This window comes from Thamnophis sirtalis, unplaced genomic scaffold (assembly GCF_051295495.1).
Source record: "Thamnophis sirtalis isolate CommonGarterSnake01/CBP01778 unplaced genomic scaffold, rThaSir2_p1.2 scaffold_5, whole genome shotgun sequence".
NCBI classification, from domain to species: domain Eukaryota; kingdom Metazoa; phylum Chordata; class Lepidosauria; order Squamata; family Natricidae; genus Thamnophis; species Thamnophis sirtalis.
This window is the reverse complement of record NW_028261385.1, coordinates 133,181,546-133,202,026: the sequence shown is the minus strand read 5'-3', so window position 1 is coordinate 133,202,026 and position 20,481 is coordinate 133,181,546. Positions and strand designations below refer to the sequence as shown.

At 39.4% G+C, this 20,481-nt stretch overlaps 2 protein-coding genes across 2 annotated transcripts in view; one reads left to right on the top strand and one right to left on the bottom strand.

Moving 5' to 3' along the window:
- The window catches only part of MFSD2B (MFSD2 lysolipid transporter B, sphingolipid), a 34,197-nt gene extending 28,844 nt beyond the window's left edge, over positions 1 to 5,353 (top strand). The window contains exons 12-14 of the mRNA XM_087716955.1: positions 47 to 190; positions 1,065 to 1,241; positions 2,552 to 5,353. Of these exons, the coding sequence (XP_087573081.1) occupies positions 47 to 190; positions 1,065 to 1,241; positions 2,552 to 2,600 (370 nt within the window). The 3' untranslated portion in view covers positions 2,601 to 5,353. The remainder of the gene's footprint in view (positions 1 to 46; positions 191 to 1,064; positions 1,242 to 2,551) is intronic.
- A 4,132-nt stretch (positions 5,354 to 9,485) lies between these two features.
- On the bottom strand, positions 9,486 to 19,307 carry LOC106552067 (WD repeat and coiled-coil-containing protein). Its single transcript, XM_087716954.1, has 4 exons — positions 19,101 to 19,307; positions 15,087 to 16,999; positions 14,101 to 14,218; positions 9,486 to 10,393 (listed from the first exon to the last, which is right to left on the bottom strand). Exons 2-4 carry the CDS (start codon positions 16,974 to 16,976, stop codon positions 10,110 to 10,112), a joined length of 2,292 nt encoding a protein of 763 aa, XP_087573080.1. The 5' UTR covers positions 16,977 to 16,999; positions 19,101 to 19,307; the 3' UTR covers positions 9,486 to 10,109.
- Between the last annotated feature and the right edge of the window lie 1,174 nt (positions 19,308 to 20,481).

The following is a 20,481-nucleotide window of genomic DNA, read 5'->3' as shown; positions in this document are numbered from 1 at the left end:
CTAGCTGTGATGTGCATCTTTTTAATCTGATAATTGTTGATTAAAGGTCCATGCTGCCTGATGTAGTTGACCATTTTCGAATGCAGAACATTCACTTACCAGGGCATGAAACTATCTTCTATTCGTCGTTCATCTTTTTCACAAAGATGTCAACTGGTATCGGAATGGGAATTTCTTCCTTCAGTCTACAGTGAGTGTTTTAAGTTTTGTTTTGTTTCAGATCTTGCATTGGTTCCATTCAATAAAGAGGCACAGGGATAAGCAATCTGTGGCACTCCATGTATTTATAAATTACAACTCTGGCATTCTTTACTATTGTCCTGGTGTCCTAGGAATGTTAGGAATTGTACTTTAGCAACTACTGTATTTTTCAGAGTATAAGATGCACCTTTTTCCCTTCTGAAAGAGCGTGGAAATGTTGGTGCATCTTATACACCAAATACAGACATTTTTGGCCTCCCAAAGCCCCGCCCCCTGCATCCCAGTTTTGCAAAAAATGGGTCTTTTTTTTTTTTTTTTTTTGCAACAAATGAGGCTTTTTTGCCTTCCCTCAGCCCCCACCAGCACTCTACAGGCTTCAGCAGGGCTGGGTCAAAGCAAAAATGCCACTGTTTTTGCAAAAAATGGCCGAAAAAGTGAAGCCTGCAGAGTGCTGCAGAGAAACATAGAAAATAAACAAGCAAGCTATCCTGGCACACAGGGTGGAACCAGTTCATCCATTAAGTAAAACAAGTTTGCCAAGCATTGTAGCTACATATGGTAGGAACTAAGGGGCTAGTTTAAAGGAATTGACCAGTGTTAATGGAGATCAAGATACTGTTGTTATGATCATAATGAATGAATTGCTCAGACTGCTTTATAAATATAAGAGGCATTGTTTTAAGGTCAGCCACCAGTGTTAAAAAGATTGGTCTTTACATAAAAGAAGCCGATAGGAGAAAACCAGCAAAGCTTAGAAAACAACAGGAACAACATTCAAATTGAAGGTGGAGGCACAGAATGAGGGTTAGCTGTGTATTATTATTTGAATGAATTACAGTAACAGTTGCATGAATTTTTTATAGATTTGTAGGCTACAAATCAGGGATGTGCACACAGTCCACCCATGTTGTCATCACGCTGAAAATCTTGGTTGGTGGAATTCCATCCATCCTCATCCTTTTAGGCTTATCCATACTTCTGTTGTACCCAATCAACGAGAAAACTCAAAAGGAAAGGAAATACACCTTTGAAAATTCAAGGTAGGTTTAAACTAATATCAACCTCTCCTGGTGTATATCTTTCTTTGGTGAAAGTAGTCAAAAGTCAACTGTATTATAATAAAAAATATTTGACATTTACAGAATGCAATATATTTTTGTTTGAACATCACATTTCCCATTTTGAGAATATCCCCATTTATTCCCCCATGTGCATTCATACACAATAACCTGTGCTTCTGATTCCTAATAGATTCAGAAAGTTTATAAATCAAATAAAATATCCACCCCAAAATAAATTTAAAGCACATTGTAAAGCTAATTCTTTGAAAGTTGAATCTGTTGACTTTTGCAGGCTTTCTTAAACTTACGGTAAATCCAATACTGATTTTCACAGTTTCAGAAAAACCAGAAGTTAAATTTGGAATTATGTGCATTCAAAATCTCTACTCCATCATAGGACTAAATAAAACACTAGCCTTTAATAGAAATTCCTTGACTTACAATCACAATTGAGCCCCAAATTTCAGTTGTTAAGTGAGACATTTGTTAATTGAATTTTGCTCCATTATACAGCATTTCTTACCACAGTTGTGAACCACTGCAGTTGATAGATTTGTAGTTTGGTTGTGAATTTGGCTTCCCCATTGATTTGGCTTGTCAGAAGGTTGCAAAAGATCATCATATGTCCGTGGGGCACGGCCATGGTCATGCGTATGGAACAGTAACCAAGCATCTGAATTTTGATCAAATGATCATGGGGACAAAGGTCGTAAGTGTGAAAAATAGTCATACGTCACTTTTTTCAGTGTCGCCGTAACTTTGAACGATCGCTAAATAAACTGTTGTAAGTCAAGGATTGCCTCTATTCTCTCCTGCAGACTTGTGTTTGGTTTTGGTGGGTCTTGAAATGCATCTATTTTGCATTGTCCTGAAAATGGCTTTTCCACAGAGATGACGTACAAACAACAGGAAATAAATTCTAATAACTTGACCAGAGATTACAAGCTGTTAAAATTAAAGGCCATTTTATTGATTTGGATTCTGAAGCTAATGGGCTAATGAAAAACCATCTTAACGTGGCAACTTTTGTTTCTTTTTATCAAGTGAGCAGCCACATTGTGTACCAAGCAGCAATTCACATCTTAAACAGAGAAGTACATTAAGTGATGTACACGTGGCAATTAACCTGCTAGATTTTTAGCTTTTTTCTGGAAATGTTTCACATTATATACATCTCTGAAAGGAAAACTCATGATTAAAAGATGGGATCCAGACCCAGCAGATGCCATGTTGCAATTACCATTTAAACTGTTTTTTTACATGAGATTCTTTCGTATCTTACAAAACAGGAGGAATCATTTGAACACTGGAAACATTTCCGTAGGAAAGCCTGAATAAAAATAGAAATCCAGCGGTAATGAAAATGCAACCAGAGGGGACGACTTCAGCATCCTTGAAGGCATTTGTCTTATTCCACCAGTGTTTAACTACCAATATACCAAGGCTGCTGTGATAAAAAAGATGACGCTTTGGAGCATGGCTTGGACATCCTGTATAATGCTGGATTGCTATGAAGCCTTGCACGAGCTAATTTATAAGATGCAATAGGTGGTGCTGTCTCCTTTCATTTACAGTACAGTACATGTTATATACTGAGGAGAACAGCTGCATGGCGAGTTGAAAACTATGGTCTTGTGAGTGCTATCCATATGCTGTTAACTAAGATAGTGGTTAGAGGCAATTTCAACTAATTATAACATGGTTCCTACCAAAGGAAATCCCATAATTTCTATTGATCACAGAATTCCATTTATTTTTAATGCAATGCCATTTAATCTACTGCTGCTTCTGTTTTTTGTACAGATTTTTAAAATCTCACCTTTATTATTTTATGGATTACTCAGGGCAGAGAAGATACCTAATACTCCTTCCTCCTCTTATTTTCCCCACAACAACCCTGTAAAGTGGGTTGGGCTGAGAGAAAGAAAGAGAGTTACTGGCCCAAAGTCACCTAGCTGCAGAGGTGAGTTGCTCCCGGTTTGGCCCAAATTGGGCGAACCGGTAGTGGTGGCAGCGGGTGGCTCCGCCCACTCACCCGGACGCGTCACCCACACGCACAAGCAAACCGGTAGTAAAACAAAAATGGAAACCCACCAGTGCCTAGCTGGCTTTCATGCCTAAGGCAGGACTAGAACTCTATCTCCTAGTTTCCATCCTGGTGCGTTAATCACTAGATAAGGGGTGTTAAACTGGCGGCCCACGGACTGGATGCATCATCCATGGGCCACGTCTACCCCAACTCCACGAATGGAGCAAATATTGCGAAATGTCACGTGACAGCAACGTGACACAGCGAGTTTGACACCTGTGCAGTAGATCAAACTGGCTTAAGTTTCTATTCATGTGTGTGAATCAAGAACTTATAAAATCCAGTAATACTTGACTTTGGTACTTCCTTAAACTCAACAGGTTTTGAATAAGCCAAAATGTTCTTTTAAAATAGCATAGATATGCACCTTAAAATACATCTTTCCTTGATAAATGGAATGCAGGGTGAAACTCCGTAATTCCAAGTTTCAAACATATTATTATTTAAGAGCCCACTTTTGGATGAACCTGATGGAACAGAACCCATGAATTCTAAAAGTCTGATCTTCAGGCGTTTTATTACATTAAATGGGGCTAACATAAATAATACAGGAGGATGTAGTGTTATCACTAATTGTGGAAGCATATATATGGAGGTGCTCCATCAACTGAACATTTTGAGAAGCATTATAATTAACATTGTAGAAGCTATGAGTTCCCTTGATGGAGGCACTAGTTTGCACTGTTAGTACTTCTAAACAGCATTTTCACTGAGAGGCTCAATGGCAATTTTGTGTGCTCCAGGGAATGCTATTGAATTTTTTTTAAAGGTCTATACAGTAGAGCCGAGGTGGCGCAGTGGTTAGGGTGCAGTACTGCAGGCCACTTCAGCTGACAGTTATATGCAGTTCAGCGGTTCTAATCTCACCGGCTCAAGGTTGATTCAGCCTTCCATCCTTCCGAGGTGGGTGAAATGAGGACCCAGACTGTGGGGGCGATATGCTGACTCTGTAAACCGCTTAGAGAGGGCTGAAAGCCCTATGAAGTGGTATACAAGTCTAACTGCTATTGCTATTGCTATAGTAATTCTCTCTGTGACAAATGGACAGGGCAAACATTTGATGCAAACTTTATAAGTCTGACACTTAATAGCCGAAACTATAGTCAAATATATTTGAAAATGGATCTTTATTTTTGTTCATGATTTCATAGATTAAAATCACCCCTAGATTAGAAAAAAATGTATTAATGCAAATGAAACAGCATAGTAAAATAATAGTGTGTGTGGCAGGCCAAAGATCCTAAAAGGAATATGGCTGCAGGCCAGACAGCTTAATTATTTTGAAAGTAGTTCAGTGCTCTCAGTAGACGTTATGAAATAGTTGGAAGTTGGGCAAGAGCTGGGCAATATTGTGATTTAGTATTAATTTTCAGTAAGGCTTGAAAAAAGGTATATCTGGTAAATTGTGTGTCCACTTGCTTTTAAAATACACATAAACAGACACTGTTGCTCACCAGATGCAGCTCAGTAGAATATGATCTAAAATAAATTAAATTATTATTTATTCATATGCAAGGATCATAGTAATGAGTAAAGTAGTATTCCTGGTTGCAGAATTAAGCATAATTGATAGAATAAGGACAACATAATAATAAATGTTATAGCAATTGTGCCACCCTCTGTTCAATTCATCTCACAAAACCCTCAGCCATCTCTTCCTTCTTTAAGCTTGCTAAGAAAACTGAACAACATGAAGGGAGATTTAGGTTCTCAAGTACAAATTCCAGTGTCCTTTTTGATTTAATGCGCCTAAGCCCCACATTGAGTTAATGTCTTATTTGACTGGGAGGAGAGCACAATCTTTGTGAATGGAATCAAATTTCATATATTGGCAGCAAATCTTCAGTAACCTCTGGAGGGCAGCAAAGATATTCAGACAATTCTCACTTCGAGGTCATCTAAGTTTTTGCATCTTGGGCCAGAGTAATTTTTTTTGATAGTTGGTATTTTTAAATAATTGTTGCAATGTTGTCCTTTACAGTTGTTCGGGGTTATTTTCCCTCCCCCCCTCTTTTATTTAACAAAATAGAAAAAATAACTAGGGAAAAGAAAAAAAGCAATTCAACAATAGCAAAAATGTAGAGAGCTTCTCGTAGGTATGAAATTTTGTGGAAAGTTTTCAAAAAAAAAAATAGGTAGTCCTTGACTTATGACCACAAATGGGCTCAAAATTTCCGTTGCTAAGCAAGGCAGTTAAGTGAGTTTTGCCCCATTTTGTGACCTTTTACCACTGTTAAGTGGATCATGGGTTGTTAAGCGAATTTAGGTTCTCCCATTGACTTTGCTTGTTGGGAACCATCTGGGAAGGTTACAAATGGTGATCAAGAGCCAAGGTGGCGCAGTGGTTAAATGCAGCACTGCAGGCTACTGCTAGATCAGCAGGTCAGCGGTTCAAATCTTACCGGCTCAGGGTTGACTCAGCCTTCCATCCTTCCGAGGTGGGTAAAATGAGGACCCAGATTGTTGGGGGCAATATGCTGACTCTCTGTAAACCGCTTAGAGAGGCCTGAAAGGCCTATGAAGCGGTATATAAGTCTACTGCTATCATATGACTCCAGAACAGTGCAATTGTTCAGAAATACATGTCAGCTACCAGCCCAAATTTTGGTCATGTGACCTTGCTGCAACCATTGTGTGAAAACTGGTCATAAGTCACTTTTTTCACTGCTGTTGTAACTTCAAAGGTCACTAAATGAATCGCTAAGCCGAGAACCAACTCTAATCATATTTCATGGTTGCCATCCAGACGTGCCTTAGAGCGGTACGATGGCCTAGAGGTGGACCTCTCTGCTCACAATCTGGAGGCTGTGAATTCGATCCCAGGTAGAGACAGGTATTTCTCTTTCTGGGCACAATGAGAATGTATCTGCTGAATAGAACTCTGCATTGCCAAAGTAAACAGTTCCATTCAGTTGCCCCCAAGGGATTATAGGGTTATTAAAAGAAAATGATCCAGTCATACCTTACATCTATAAGCAGCATATTCTTAAGTTCCAAGTCACTGCAGGTGTTCAGTAGACTGAATAAATGGGTGGGTGGTGTTAAGTCACCCTGACTCTAAAATGTACAGTATGAGAAATAGTTTGACTGCAAATAATGTTCGTTGTATAGTTGGCTCAATGCTTATTGAATAAATCTGCTAAGACTTCAATGTATTTTGCTCCGCAATTTATCTGGAATATTGTGCAGTGGTTTTATCTAGGACTTAGGACAAATACTAAGCAGTATACTTTGGGTGTATGTGTCTAAACATACATGCATTCAAGCACATGAAGAGTGTTATCACTATGCTATACAGACGGTGACAAGAAAACTATCAATTCCTCCAAGAATATAATAGGACACTATTGACAGCAGTCAGCAAAATTTGCAATGATGTGCAAACTACTGGAAAACTTGAAGTGATGACATTTTGTTACCTGTACAATATTTTAAATAAAAAAAATGGAATTGAACCTTTTATAATGGCTTTACCTGTGTTGAACCAAAAGGAATAAAAAAGAAGTTAAACTATTGGTTTATTTGTTCCAGTCAGGAGAACCAATTTGTCCTTTTGGGGGACTTGAGAAATTGCATTTGAGAGAAATAAAAAGCTACCTTTTCCCATTTCCTTTGTCTTTGTAAAAATCTGCTTCTTGCATTTGTGTGTTTATCATGAACGTTTGTAAAATGAATAGAATATGAGAAATACATACTGTACATCTATGGGGAAGAGTTAAATGTTTTTCATAAGGCTTGTTGGAGACATATAGATGAGTTTGAATAGTAGAACTATTTAAGCAGCCTCAAAGATGACATTCTAATATTTATTTTTCCCTTCAATCATGTTCAGTTTTTCGGCACTGCCTGGACAAGTCCCTGCAGTTTTCTTGGCAAGGTTCTTTGGAAGAACCTTCCTCCTATGGCTGAGAGAAAGTCACAACTGGATGACCTTGGGCCAGTCCCATTTTCTCAGCCCTAGGGAGGAGACAATGGCAAACCATTTCTGGAAAAACATGCCAAGAAAACAGCAGAGGCTTGTCCAAGCAGTCTCCAAAAATTGGATATGATTGAACAGAAAAAAGTAGTCTCAAAGATGATGTTTTAATAACTTAAAAGCTGTGGTGAAATTCCATTTTTTTACTACCAGTTCTGTGGGCATGGCTTGGTGGGTGTGGCAGGGGAAGGATACTGTAAAATCCCCATTCCCTCCCCACTCCTGGGGGGAGGATATTGCAAAATCTCCATTCCCACTCTACTCTGGGGCGAGCCAGAAGTGGTATTTGCCAGTTCACTGAACTACTCAAAATTTCCACCACTGGTTCTCCAGAACCTGCTGGATTTCACCCCTGCTTAAAAGTACTTAAAACCTCAGTGTGATTTTATGGGGAAGGGGTGAAGTTCTGTGTTTTCCCTTGGTGGCAGCCAGCTCTGCAGAGGCTTTGGAAAGCGACCATTGCTGGAATGTAACCAGCACTGCACCTCAAGAACAGCCATTGAGCTATCTTTCATGTTCCTCATCTACTGTGATCAAACTTTTCACCTCAGCACTGCTGATTTTCCTATTATTCAAAATAGTGTGAACATTCAAAATGCTACTTACATTTAAAGAATGTGCGTAAACATGTCATAATTTAATAGGGATGGAATCGTTCATTCTGCTAAATCAAAATCAAAGAAATTACTTTGTTTGACCCATTGTGTGTAAAGCCAGATCTTTATCTTGAAAGTCTCAAACCAGCTACTTTAATTTACTCACATCAGTCTTCTAATGTTTTAAAATCAGGAGTTACTACAATAAGTAAATTATAATAATGACAGCTGTAAAATAAATTGCCACTGTGCTTCATTTTTCGATTATGCCTAGCTAGATTTTTTTTCTGGCTGAGAAAAAAAATACAGTAATTCCTTCTTCGAACAGTTGAGCCACTGACTTCTAGTCCTCAACTTACAATAGTGCATTTAGTGACGGTTCAAAGTTGCAAAGGCATTGGAAAAAGTGATGATCATTTTTTCACATTTACAACTGTTGCAAAACATCCCATGGTGATGTGATCAAAATTCAGACAATTGGCAACTGATTCATACTTATGACAGTTGCAGTGTCTTGGAATCATGTTTTGCGACCTTCTAACAAACTCAATGAGGAAGCGAGATTCAATTGACAATCACATTACTAAGTTAACAACTGCAGGGATAGCCCTTAAAAACTCAGATGACAAAGGTCATAAAATGGGGCAAAACTAACTGTCGTGCTTAGCAACAGAAAAATTGTGTTCACTGGTGGTCTGAAGCAAAGGACTACCTGTATGTTACATGATCTAATATTGTTAACATGTAAAAACTAGAATGATGTGATTCATGAATTTAAGATTTTTAATGTTGAAATTGTCCTAGGATTAGCAGAGATGGGAAAACTGAGCTGTCTGGGCAGGTAAAAAATTAAGTACTTTTATACATGCCTGGAAACCTTTTGTAGGCTACTGAAAATGGAAAAAAGTAAACTTGTGATTCCTGGATTTGATTATTGAAAAAGGATTGAATAAGAGGCTGAAGGGATTATTATGTTAAGGCAGGAGAGGGGATAATGATTTTATAACTGCTGTAAAGAAAACTGGAAGTAGCTTTTTAGTTACCTTTCCCCTCCTTTAACTTGTTTTCTGTAATTTTTCTTTAAGTTAAATGAAAACTTTGGTATATTGATCCAACTAGAAGCAATCAATAAATTCTCATTGCACAGCTTTCGTGCCTACAATAACTTAACTTAGCTCAGTCTGTTTTCCAGACTGATAAAGATGATGGTTGTTCTTTTTTTTTTTTTTTAAAAATGCTCCTTTCTAAACAGCACTATAACCTTGTTTCAGTATGCCTAAGGATTGCCAATGTAAAATTGGATTTGTGAGACTTATTTTGAAGATCAGTTTAGCCCCTCGTCATCCATTATAATCCAGCATTCAGAGCATTATTTCAAACTTGCTAGTTGACAGCCTTCAACTATTGTGAATTAAGTTATTTTTTTAAAAAAAAAATTAATTAGAGTTATTTAACTTACATGCATATTGGAAAAGTTTCTTGGACCCAACTGAGTAAAAAATGAATCAAGCTTAGTTGCAGGTACTAAAGGACTTCAAATATCCAAAGGACTTTGGTACTCACTAGTAAAGTAGTTTTGTAAATGGTCTCACAACTTTCAAGTACATTTGTAACAGGCACTGGTACAATAACAAAGTTAAAAGTAGTATAATGATGCAGAAACTACAGGTATAACAATTTGTCTTATACTATAGTAATAAACATAACTCAGTTTTGCTTTCTACTTCTAGAATCACTAGAAATCCACACATTTGTTTCCAGTTTGTTCATGCCACTGAGGCTTCTTCTGAGAAAATGCTAAGGGTCAAACAGGTCTCTTTCCTCAAGAAAAAGCCCCTTTCAGCTTTGGCAAACATTTAATGTTCAGCAGAGAGAGAAAAGAAAAATTGCTAATAGAATCTAAAAATGGAAATATGTTCAGTCAGCCTAGCAAATAGGCTTTGTAGAGACTGAAGTGCCTTGCACAGCTGGTCTACTACCATTACCAGGCAGGAATAATTTAAAATTATGTGTCAAAATGGCAAGTAAGCCATGGAGTAATAGTAAAAAAAAAATCAAAGGCAAGAGCAATGATTTAGTAAAATATCACCCTTTTGTGAAAGCACAATATATAATGGAGTCCACACTTTAATTATGCTTCATGAAAGATTTCACTTCTATGTTGATCAACTTGCAAACAGTCACGATTAAGAAGAGATGTTGTTTTGCTCATAAGAATAGCTGTCAATCACCAGACACGGAGAAGACTCTTCTCTCAAGGCTTGCATAGAGCTGGCTGTAAAATCCAGACTTTGGGAGGAAAGCTTCCTGTATTCCTCAGTGGAATTGACCGCAACTAATGCTTTGCAGGAAGCACTGCTGCTGTCATTAGACATAGCATTCACATCCCTTATAGTGATCTCCTGTTGGGATTCAAATGTTAATGGAATAAAGCCCTCGCTGTCTGCCGTAAGAACAATCCAGGACAAATCTGTAAAAGACAAGAGACACAAACGGTATTTTAAGGAATTCCAAAGAGAAGCAGTGACTGTTGGCATTGGCAAGATACCTGAGCAGTTTATGGGCTTCCTTGCTTATCTCTATACAAAGGCCAGTTTAATACCTCCACTAGACCAATAAGATCCCACAGACTAGGCCTCCTCCGAATTCCATCAGCCGGCCAGTGTCGACTGGCAACTACCCGGAGGAGGGCCTTCTCTGTGGCTGCTCGACCCTCTGGAACGAACTCCCCGTGGAGATTCGTACCCTCACCACCCTCCAGGCCTTCCGCATAGCCCTTAAAACCTGGCTGTTCCGACAGGCCTGGGGCTAAAGACTTGCAGCCCCACTTCGAATAGTATGATTGTTGTGCTTTTAATTGTGTATGGTTTTTATGTTCTGTAACTTGTCTGTTTTTCCCCTCCCTTGAGTTGTGAGCCGCCCTGAGTCCCTTTCAGGGAAAAGGGCGGCATACAAATAAAGCAAAATGAAATGAAATGAAATGAAATAATATTAGACCAAGCAGTTAGGGTACAACATATACTGGGTATAAAATTGGTTTCTCCTATGATTTCTAGATTCATTTTTCCTTACCGAGAAAATTGCTAACAATGCATCTTGAGAAAAAAAACACTTTAAATACAGATGGTCTTTGACTTACAACCATTTGTTTAATGGCCAAAGTTAACAATAGCCACTGAAAAAATGACTTATTACATTTTTCACACAACCACTGCAGCATCCCCATAGTCACATGATCAAAATTCAGACTCTTGGCAACTGACTCACATTTATGATGGTTGCAGCGTCCTGGGGTCATATGGGGTCAGCCTTCTGACAAGCAAAGTCAACGGAGAAGCTAGTTTCACTTAACGGTGTTATTAACGTAGCAGTGATTCACTTAACAATTGTGGCAAGAAAGATCATAAAATGAAGCAAAACTCACTTAACAAACATCTCACTTATAAAGAAAAATGTTGGCTCAATTGTGGCCTTAAGTCGAGGACTACCTGTAGTAGACTATTTCAAGATTTTTTATCAGGCTGGAAATAAGTCAAGCTAAATTCCTGAATCAAGTTCACAAAAACCAAGGGCAGGGGTGGGTTTTGGCAGTCACTACTGCCAGTTTGCTCATGGGTGTGCAGCGCACACTTGATTCGCGCTGCACGCGCAATGCAATAAAAATTGCTCTGCGCAGAAGCAAAAAACAAGATGGCGCCACCCAGAGAACCGGTTCGGCGGCATGGCAGGCCTGGGTCACTGCCGATTCCAGCGACCCAGGCCGCCAAACCACTACCGGTTCGGTTGAACTGGTAGGAACCCCCCACTGGCCTACGGGTGCTATTACAGGGCTTAAACTGCACTCTTAAAATTAATGGTGTATAATCTGGCAGGCAGGTATAAAGGTCTAAATTCACTCTCAAGGAGGGAAACAGCATAAGAGAAAGTCCACTCAACAACTGAAGAAGTCACTATTGAACAACCTGCTCTGAACAATTCTGCTGTAACCTAGTTCTCCTGCCATGGCTGACACATAGATCCACACATTTTTCATGTGGTTCCTGCTTAAAATTATGCCTCCAATGTCCGTGAACATTCTTGTTTGCTAATCAGATGTCCACCAAAGGCTAACATACACGACTGGATAGGAAGAGGTGTTAAACCCTGGAGCTGCCAGAGCTCCAGTTTCTATGATGAGTTTCTTTCATTGGTTATGTAAAGCTGTGTTGCAAGTGACATCATGAGAAGATTGCAATCATGTGAACCTTTAATCTTTCTGCTTAGTGTCTTATTTGAACTAGTCAGATAAGGCCAGCACTAAGAAAGATTTTCAAAATATCTCTATAGGCACAAGCAAACCAGCCTGCATATGTAACGTAATATTTAAGCCGATGTATCAGTCTGATATTTAAACAAGAAGACTCCAGGTCATGGGTGAAATTATAACTGTTCATTATAAACTGTTTGTAATTAACAAAGCATCAAATTACTGAGAACTGATTAGCTGTTGCTGAATTAGATCCAATTTATTTCCTTTATTTAGATGTACAAACCTATGTGTTTTCAAAAAATGGCAGACAGATATAGTTCAAGAGATGTGAAAAGAATACAATCACTAAGTATGAAATAATAATAAAGGTTTGTGAGAATAATTTAGACCACCAAATAAAGGATTTGCTCAGGTATGTGATAGCATCTATGTAAATTTGGCTACTGTAATCTAAAAAAACTAAATAGAGTTAGATGTGGGTATACTTGGATAGGAACCACCAAGGAGTCCCTGGGCTATAAACTAGACAGAAATGCTGAAAAAACATACCAGAAAGAGGCAGTGGCAAACAGTTGTCCTACTGTAAAAAAAAAATTCCTTAGACAAGTCCATAAAGTCACCAGCAGAACTCAATTGAAAAGAGATTTTATCATCACAATCCAAAGATTTGGACAAGCAACAGAAACTTGTGGGCATTCTATTGGACCGTAGGTATACAGTATGCCAAGTTTGTTTTACAATAAGACCAAACTCAACCTTCAGCAGTACACAAACACTTCTTCCCACAGCCATGATAAATAATGCATCCAGTCCTATTTAAGGTTCTCCTAATCATATTCTAAATTATTTTCCAGCTATCTCCAGTCATTGGTTCAAGTCTTTCTCTGTAGAAGAACCAAAATGAGTTTGTTCCACCTTGCTCCTAGCATCCAATGTCCGTGACGCATCAAAACTGTGCTCGACTAAACCGCGCCCGACTAAACCGTGTCGCTGACGTCATCAACAGGGCGACAACAGCCAGCGCGGAGAAAGAAGGGCGCTTTAAATAGCGCTTTGAAAGCAAGCCGATTCAACTTAAGGTAAGGGTTAGGTTTAGGGTTAGGTTAAGGGTTAGGGTTAGGTTAAGGGTTAGGTTTAGGGTTAGGTTTAGGATTAGGTTTAGGGGGGTTAGGTTTAGGGTTAGGGCTTAATTTTAGGTTTAGGGTTTACAGCGTGCTTCTGTCTCCGCGCTGTTGTCGCCCTGTTGATGACGTCAGCGATGCGGTTTAGTCGGGCGCGGTTTAGTCAAGCGCGGTTTTGTCGGTGAACCTCCAATGTCAACTGAAGGCCACTGTTTGTTTTTTTAGGTTAAACATTCCCAATTCTTTTCACTATCTTGAATATGAAGATCTTCTATATATTTCCAGACTCTTCACCATTCTGGCTAGCCTCTTCTAGATTTGCTAATTTTGTCTGTGTCCTTAAAATATGGGGCCTATGGAAGGTTACAGTATTGAAATATAGCTTACTAGCACAGAGTGGAACTACTACTTCTTGTGACTTGAAGTATACTGAGATATTGTTAGTTTCTATCAGGGATAGGGTTATGTACTCCAGCCCTACCCCTTCTATTTTGGCCCTCCCCACATTTTTATAGAACAACGGTTGTGAAACTCTTTCTCCATTCAATTATAATCAAACATGATTACATTCCTCTTTCAAACTTTCAATAATAAAGAGATGTTATACATGGAGCCATTTTTTTTAGTTGTGATTTGAAGAGAACTATTGATGCCTGAAGAGAACAGAGTGTATAATCAGTAAAAGAAAATCCACTGTAAAAAATGTAACTATTTGGAAATGCCATTTATATATAAAAAGGAACAAATATTTTTCCACTGACACGTAGGCTTGTTATTAGTGTTCCCAAAGTTAGCTTTCATACTTACTGTGCTGCATTTCAACTACACCCACATTGAAAACCTTCTGAATTATGCTCAGACGGAGTTTCCCATCACAGAGGATAACAGCATGCTCTTCTGAAGTAACAGATCCTGAAGACTCCTTCTGTTAATAAAATTTTAGGTATAATGATTCATTACAGCTAGCCCCATGCTCATGAACCCGGGTTTCAAAGGGTGGAAATAGATGCCATTCAGGTACAGTCTTGTTACTTAGTGCCATACTTTATGCCCATTGGTAAGAGCTGCATACATAGAGATACTACTAAGACTGAACTTGCACAATTTTCACTTTGAATATTGTAGTACTTTGGGCATATTCAGATCAATGGCTAGAGCAAAAGATGTCACAAATGAACCCAGTTCAATGTTTGTTTTCTCTGTGTCTGTAGGTAAAAAGTACTGTCAATCATGTCTGATAGTCACTATTATCTATGAAATAGGTGCATGTAATTTTTATATGTGCAAGACAATACTTATTCATACAACGCATAAACACACATACACTTATTCATGGTCCTTTCTCCAGCCCACTCCAGGAGATATGTTCCTTCCCATGGAAGGAAAATTAGGTTAAGAAAAGACAGCTTCCTTAGCATCATCCAGCAATTCTTGAGACTTAATGGAGATTTAAACCAAGAGTTTTTCTTGTCTTAATTAAGTGTGCCTCTAGCCAAATCTACTGGCTCTCAAATGGCATTTCTGGAATATTTTCAACCTCTTGAAAATTACTTTTTAGATTGCATTGCAGTGACAATTCTAGAGAGTCACACTGATGCCTCCAAAAAAGTCCAAATCTTCCCTCTCCTATCTTTAAAAATAGTTTTACATAACTAGATTGTGGCAAACAGCTTGTTGCTCTTAAGAAATTTTACAGCAAAACTCACAAGGAAAGAATTAATATTACTAGTTTTTAAGTACAGCTGGCTATATTAAAACTGTGACAGCATACTCTTTTTTTAATTGAAAGTTACCTGGCAAATCACGTTAACAAAAGAAGGTTCACAAGATGATGGATACTGCGGAACAATTTTTTTCCCGGATCTTAGAAGCTCAGTTATCTCAAAAAGTTGATGCTGAAGTTCTGCAAAACTGTAGCACAGTTCTTCTAGATTTTTAGAGATGCAATTAGCTTCTTTTTCACTTTGCAGTAAGTTCCTTTTTACTTCATGAGAATGCATTTGTTTATCATACGAATTAGAAGTTTCATGAGATCCAACTCCTGATGTGTTTGAAGTTGGTATATTTAGTGATCCTGGAGAGTTTTCAAGCTCTTGAAGAACAAAGGAATGAGCTATTGGCTCAACGTCTAAAGTTCTCAAATCTTGAGGGAAATTATTGGACATCTTTTTCTCAGCAGAATCCACAATGCTTGTTGGCTGACATTGTTCATCAGCGATTTCTTCTATCAGTTTTTTCTTCCCAGAGGATGGCATGCTCATGCAGTCTGGGAGCAGCAATCCTTCCCTCAGAACATGACCATCAGAAGAATGCCTTTCAACACATTCTCTTTTCACGGGTGTGTTCCTAAAACAAACCTGAGTAGGCCCCAAAAGTGCCGAGGGGCCTTCTCTAGAGGTGATCCTTTTGACGATCAAGCGGAGAATGTACTTGTCAGAGCGTGAAGATGGAAGAAAAGCAGGATCCATTAATTTTTGTTTTCCAACCAGAATCAGTAACAGTTTCTCTGTTAAGAAACATAATCCCTTTGGCCTCTCATTCTTCTCCAGTTGAATTTGTTGAATGTTAGGCAGGAGGGATGAAGCTAAGGAATAAGCCAAAATTATATTACAAGTATTGGAGGCAACTACCACAGTCTGTGTCTTAGAGTCAAAAGCCAGGATATCTGGGACCAGGACACCCGGGATGCTGACTTTTTTGCTAGTTGTCGCTTTTCTTTCAAACGTTACCAAAATCAAATGTGACGCATCGTGACCGCTTCCAGTTAGGTAATCCTTGGATCTTAGATTAATGAGGGAATTTTTTTCAGAGAGGTGTTTGCTCGAAGGCAGATGAGTCAAATCCACTGGGGACGATGCTAACATTTCCTGGTCCGTTAACTTTTTTCCATCATCTACAGAGGCATCATCCTCATATTCTAATGGGTTACTTTGAGAAGGAATTGAATTTCCCATAACTTCATTTGGGATTTCAAAGGAAACACCAGCATTTAAGCTGCAGATCTTATCTAGTGGCAATTCAGTAGCAACTGCCACTTGTGCATTCACGGTTGGTTCAATTGCACAAACATAGCCACCTACATCCAATATTGGACAAAAGGAGCAGGCATTTAAAGTTTTCTGATCATCATCCCACATGTAGGAATGGAGTGTGCTACCTATCCCGATCACCAGACGTTTGCCTCCCTCAGTCCAACAAGCACAATGAATGATACCGGTACCTTTGATATCGGCTTTTATTCTGGAGTTATTGAGTCGCACCGAATGGAGCACAGACGTTTCTCGCGTAGTGAGCACCGCTAAGATTTCTTTTTGGGGATGCCACACGCAACCCTGAGGAAGTATAGGAAACAGCTCGCTGATTTCACTGATCTGATAAACCATCAGCTTGTTTTGTTCTGAAGCACTGTAACAGAGTTGCCACATTGTAATGTGTCTTTTATGCTGAATAGCAAGAAGCGCAGGAGCGTCTGGCGCACAAAACGGACCCCAGTAGAGTCCGTGAACGTGTTCAAATTGACCCACGACGTTTGAATTGCCAAAGTTAGGTTCTCCATTACGCTGGTACAAAGAGGTCAGTATCACTTGCTTTCCGTCTGTCCAAGCAATCCCATGCACAGGATGGATGGCCTGGTGTAAGGCATTAAGGCCAGTTCTCAAGAGCTTCCCTTTTCCCAGCTCCATGTTTAAGTTTTCATGGAATACATCTGTAAAGAAAACAAATACTGTTTTAATTCTCTCATTACTAATTTCCAAACCAGTGAAGGCAAATTATTAAAGTTTTATAATTATATAACCGAGGTGGCGCAGTGGTTAAATGCAGCACTGCAGGCTACTGCTAGATCAGCAGTTCAGCGGTTCAAATCTCACCGGCTCAGGGTTGACTCAGCCTTCCATCCTTCCGAGGTGGGTAAAATGAGGACCCGGATTGTTGGGGGCAATATGCTGACTCTCTGTAAACCGCTTAGAGAGGGCTGAAAGCCCTATGAAGCAGTATATAAGTCTACTGCTATTATAATTGTCTGGTACTCTTTCATTATTCTGTTGTGGATTTTGTTGAGCTTCTTTTAATTGATTCATTGGTATTCAACCTGACTTAGTTTCTCAATGTTCTAAGTAAATGAATTGTCTCAAATGAATTTGACAGCCACATTTAAGTACAGGAAAAGACAGAAGATCATCAGTTCCCCAGCATATATAAAGGTATACCTTATAAGAAATACACATTTTCCTTTCCATGAATTTGGAAAAGACTGTAGTTCAGGAAAAAGCAACAATGGGTATCTGAATTCAGCTTCCCAATATTCTGGAGCTGTATGTTGTGACATTTTGGTATATTGGAAAAAGAATTGCTCAAAATGATCAGCCTATTTTTGACTTATGGGACACTGTAAGGGTAATGTGAGAACAAGAGGCCTAGCAAAAGCAATCTAATCCCATTGTCACCCAGAAATCACCACATAATAAAACCAATTGGGCCACAATCACACTGCAGGAATCTATTTGGCTACTGAATTCCAGGAGCATTTTCTGGATACTGAACGCATAAAATCTGTCCCACAATTAATATTCCTGTTCTAATCAATTATGAGGAATATTTCAATTTTTAAATTAACCCAAAGAGGTTGTTCATTCAGGACCAGGAAAATGTGATCCTTCAGATATTAGTAAAGTACAACTTCCAGCTGCTGCAGTCAGTTTGGTTAATGCTGAGAGATTTTTACAGTTTAGCACCAATTGTTCCCTCTCCTTGTTTAAAAATGAACTGGATGGCCATGACACACATGTGGCTATTTTGTATCAAATTGTGACTACAAGTAGTCCTTGATTTACGGCCACAATTGAGCCGCAAATTTTTCTTGCTGAGACATTTGTTAAGTGAGTTTTGCCCCATTTTACGACCTTTCTTGCCACAGTTGTTAAGTGAATCGCTGCAGTTGCTAAGTTAATATCACAGCTTATAGTGTTACACAGTTAAGTGAAATTAGCTTCCCCATTGACTTTGCTTGTCAGAAGATCGCAAAAGCCCAGGACACTGCAACTGTCATAAATATGAATCAGTTGTCAAGCATCACTCAACCTTGGAGATGCCACAACGGTCGTAAGTTTGAAAAACAGTCATAAGTCACTTTTTTTCAGTGTCGCTGTAACTTTGAACTGTCCAGGACTATTTGTATCCAATTGAATCAAGTATTTTCCAATGGGGAAAAAAAAATCCTTACATCACCGGCTCCATATTTCAAGAATGGGATAAATTCCAGAGCCGATCTCAGAATAACCATGAGTTGTAATGGGGAAGAAAGCAGTGGAAATATATAGACATCAAGCTGAATATAGTCTCTCGTTTGCAGGCTGGGATCTTTCAAGATGTGGCACCTTATTTTTCCCCACCAAGATTGCAATTTAGAAGAGGCTCTCCTTCCCCACTATGTGGGACATGACGATGGGGAGATCATCCGTCACTCCCTATTTCAGCCTTTTAAAACCCCGCGTCCCCAGAGCTTGTCGGGATAAAAACTTCACCTTAGGAAACCGGCGTAACCAGTGGCGGGGGCAGATGGGAGCTGTAGTCCAATCAGAAACCTAAAGACCGGCTAAGTCGAAAGAAAAAAGACCGGACAAGACAGATTCGGGGTTTTCGAGAGCAATTTCTCATTGCATTCCCCACCCTTGCGCCTTTTTTATTCTCCCCACGGGCAGCGCCTCGGCTTCTTTTGCTGAGCCTCCTCCCGGTTCTGACCGCCACTCCTTCAGATCCAACGCCGCCTCCGTTCGTGCCCCTATGGTTCCATCCCCGCATCCATTTACCTCTCTAAACACGCGATCCGGCTGCTCGTCTGTGTAACGACAACACCCTCTTTTCACGCCCACTCGGTGCTCCGTTTGCTGCCGGAATCCCAGATTCTCGTTCTGGGGGAGGCAGAATCGCCGAGCAGGAACACATGGACTTACCCCGTCTCGCCACAAGGGACGCTGCTGGCGGAGGCTTTCCGAAAAGGTTAAAAAAGGGAGGCGGGCTCTAAAGCTTATAATATAGGCACGCATTCCCTTGCCTGCCTATGAGGTGCTCCGTCACCGGAGCTCTATTTCTCTATTGGCCCGTGTGTGAGCTAACAAACGCCCCCTTGCGACAGAAACGCGACTCAGGAAACTTCATGCTCCGGCAACCCTTCCCGTCGTGCTGTTTGGTGGCGTAGCTTTCCCCCCCCCCACTCGCCCTTGTTAGGGGGAAAAATGGCGGGAACGTTGGGTTGATTTTGGGGCTTACGCGGCTCCTGCAATGCGGGCTTCGTTTTTTTTTTCTGGAAGAGAAGCCTTTCCACAGTTTTGCGTTCCTGAGGCTGAGGCCAAAAAGTCAGAAAGTAATAAAAGCTTAAATGTCTTTTAAGAACCGCAAATGGGTAGTGGTTTAGAACAGTGGTCTCCAACCTTGGCAACTTTAAGACCTGTGGACTTCAACTCCCAGAGTTCCTCAGCCAGCTTTGCTGGCTGAGGAACTCTGGGAGTTGAAGTCCACAGGTCTTAAAGTTGCCAAGGTTGGAGACCACTAGTTTAGAAGACCAAATCGCTCCCGTTTATTGTTTTCCTTGGTTTATTGTAGTCGTTGATTCTTGTTTGTTTTCTTTAATACTACAAGCAATAAGTTTTTTTTTATTTTTTTCTTATTGTACCGTTCTGTGTAACGGCATTTTTTAAAAAAAAAATAGGGAAAGCTAGAATGTTTTATTAACAAAGTATAACGGCGTATCAAGAGTTTGAAAACTTTTACAGTTATCCTTTGTAGTAAAATTGCACAGACTCCATGATTTAAGAAACGCTTTATTGTCGCGATAAGGTACAACAGAGGCAACAGTTGGGTTATAAATGTATTTAGTGAACTAAGCTCAGTTATGATTTGAAGTCAGCTTTATTATTTTCCCTTCAAAACCAATTTAATGCTATTTATCCCTCCGCTTGCTACTTATTACGAAATATTGAACATTCAAGAGTTCACAAACTTTTAATGAAGTTTGTGAACTCTTGAATGTTGAATATTTCATAATAAGTCTGAAATAAAATGATGTGTTCTCCACACGTCCAAAATTAACGATAATCTAATTAAATGAATCAGAAACATTACTGCGTGCATTAATTTACTGTATTGAGAAAATGATCCAAAGTTATATATTTGCAGCAAAAAAATATATCA

What these genes read in the sequence shown, in the direction of transcription:
- LOC106552067 (XM_087716954.1), bottom strand. Translation starts at nt 16,976, where the DNA reads ATGGAGCTGGGAAAAGGGAAGCTCTTGAGAACTGGCCTTAATGCCTTA. An exon ending in TTGTTAACGTGATTTGCCAG is followed by an intron (nt 14,219 to 15,086) that starts GTAACTTTCAAT and finishes TTTTATTAACAG; the next exon opens with AAGGAGTCTTCAGGATCTGT. An exon ending in TGTAGTTGAAATGCAGCACA is followed by an intron (nt 10,394 to 14,100) that starts GTAAGTATGAAA and finishes TGTCTTTTACAG; the next exon opens with ATTTGTCCTGGATTGTTCTT.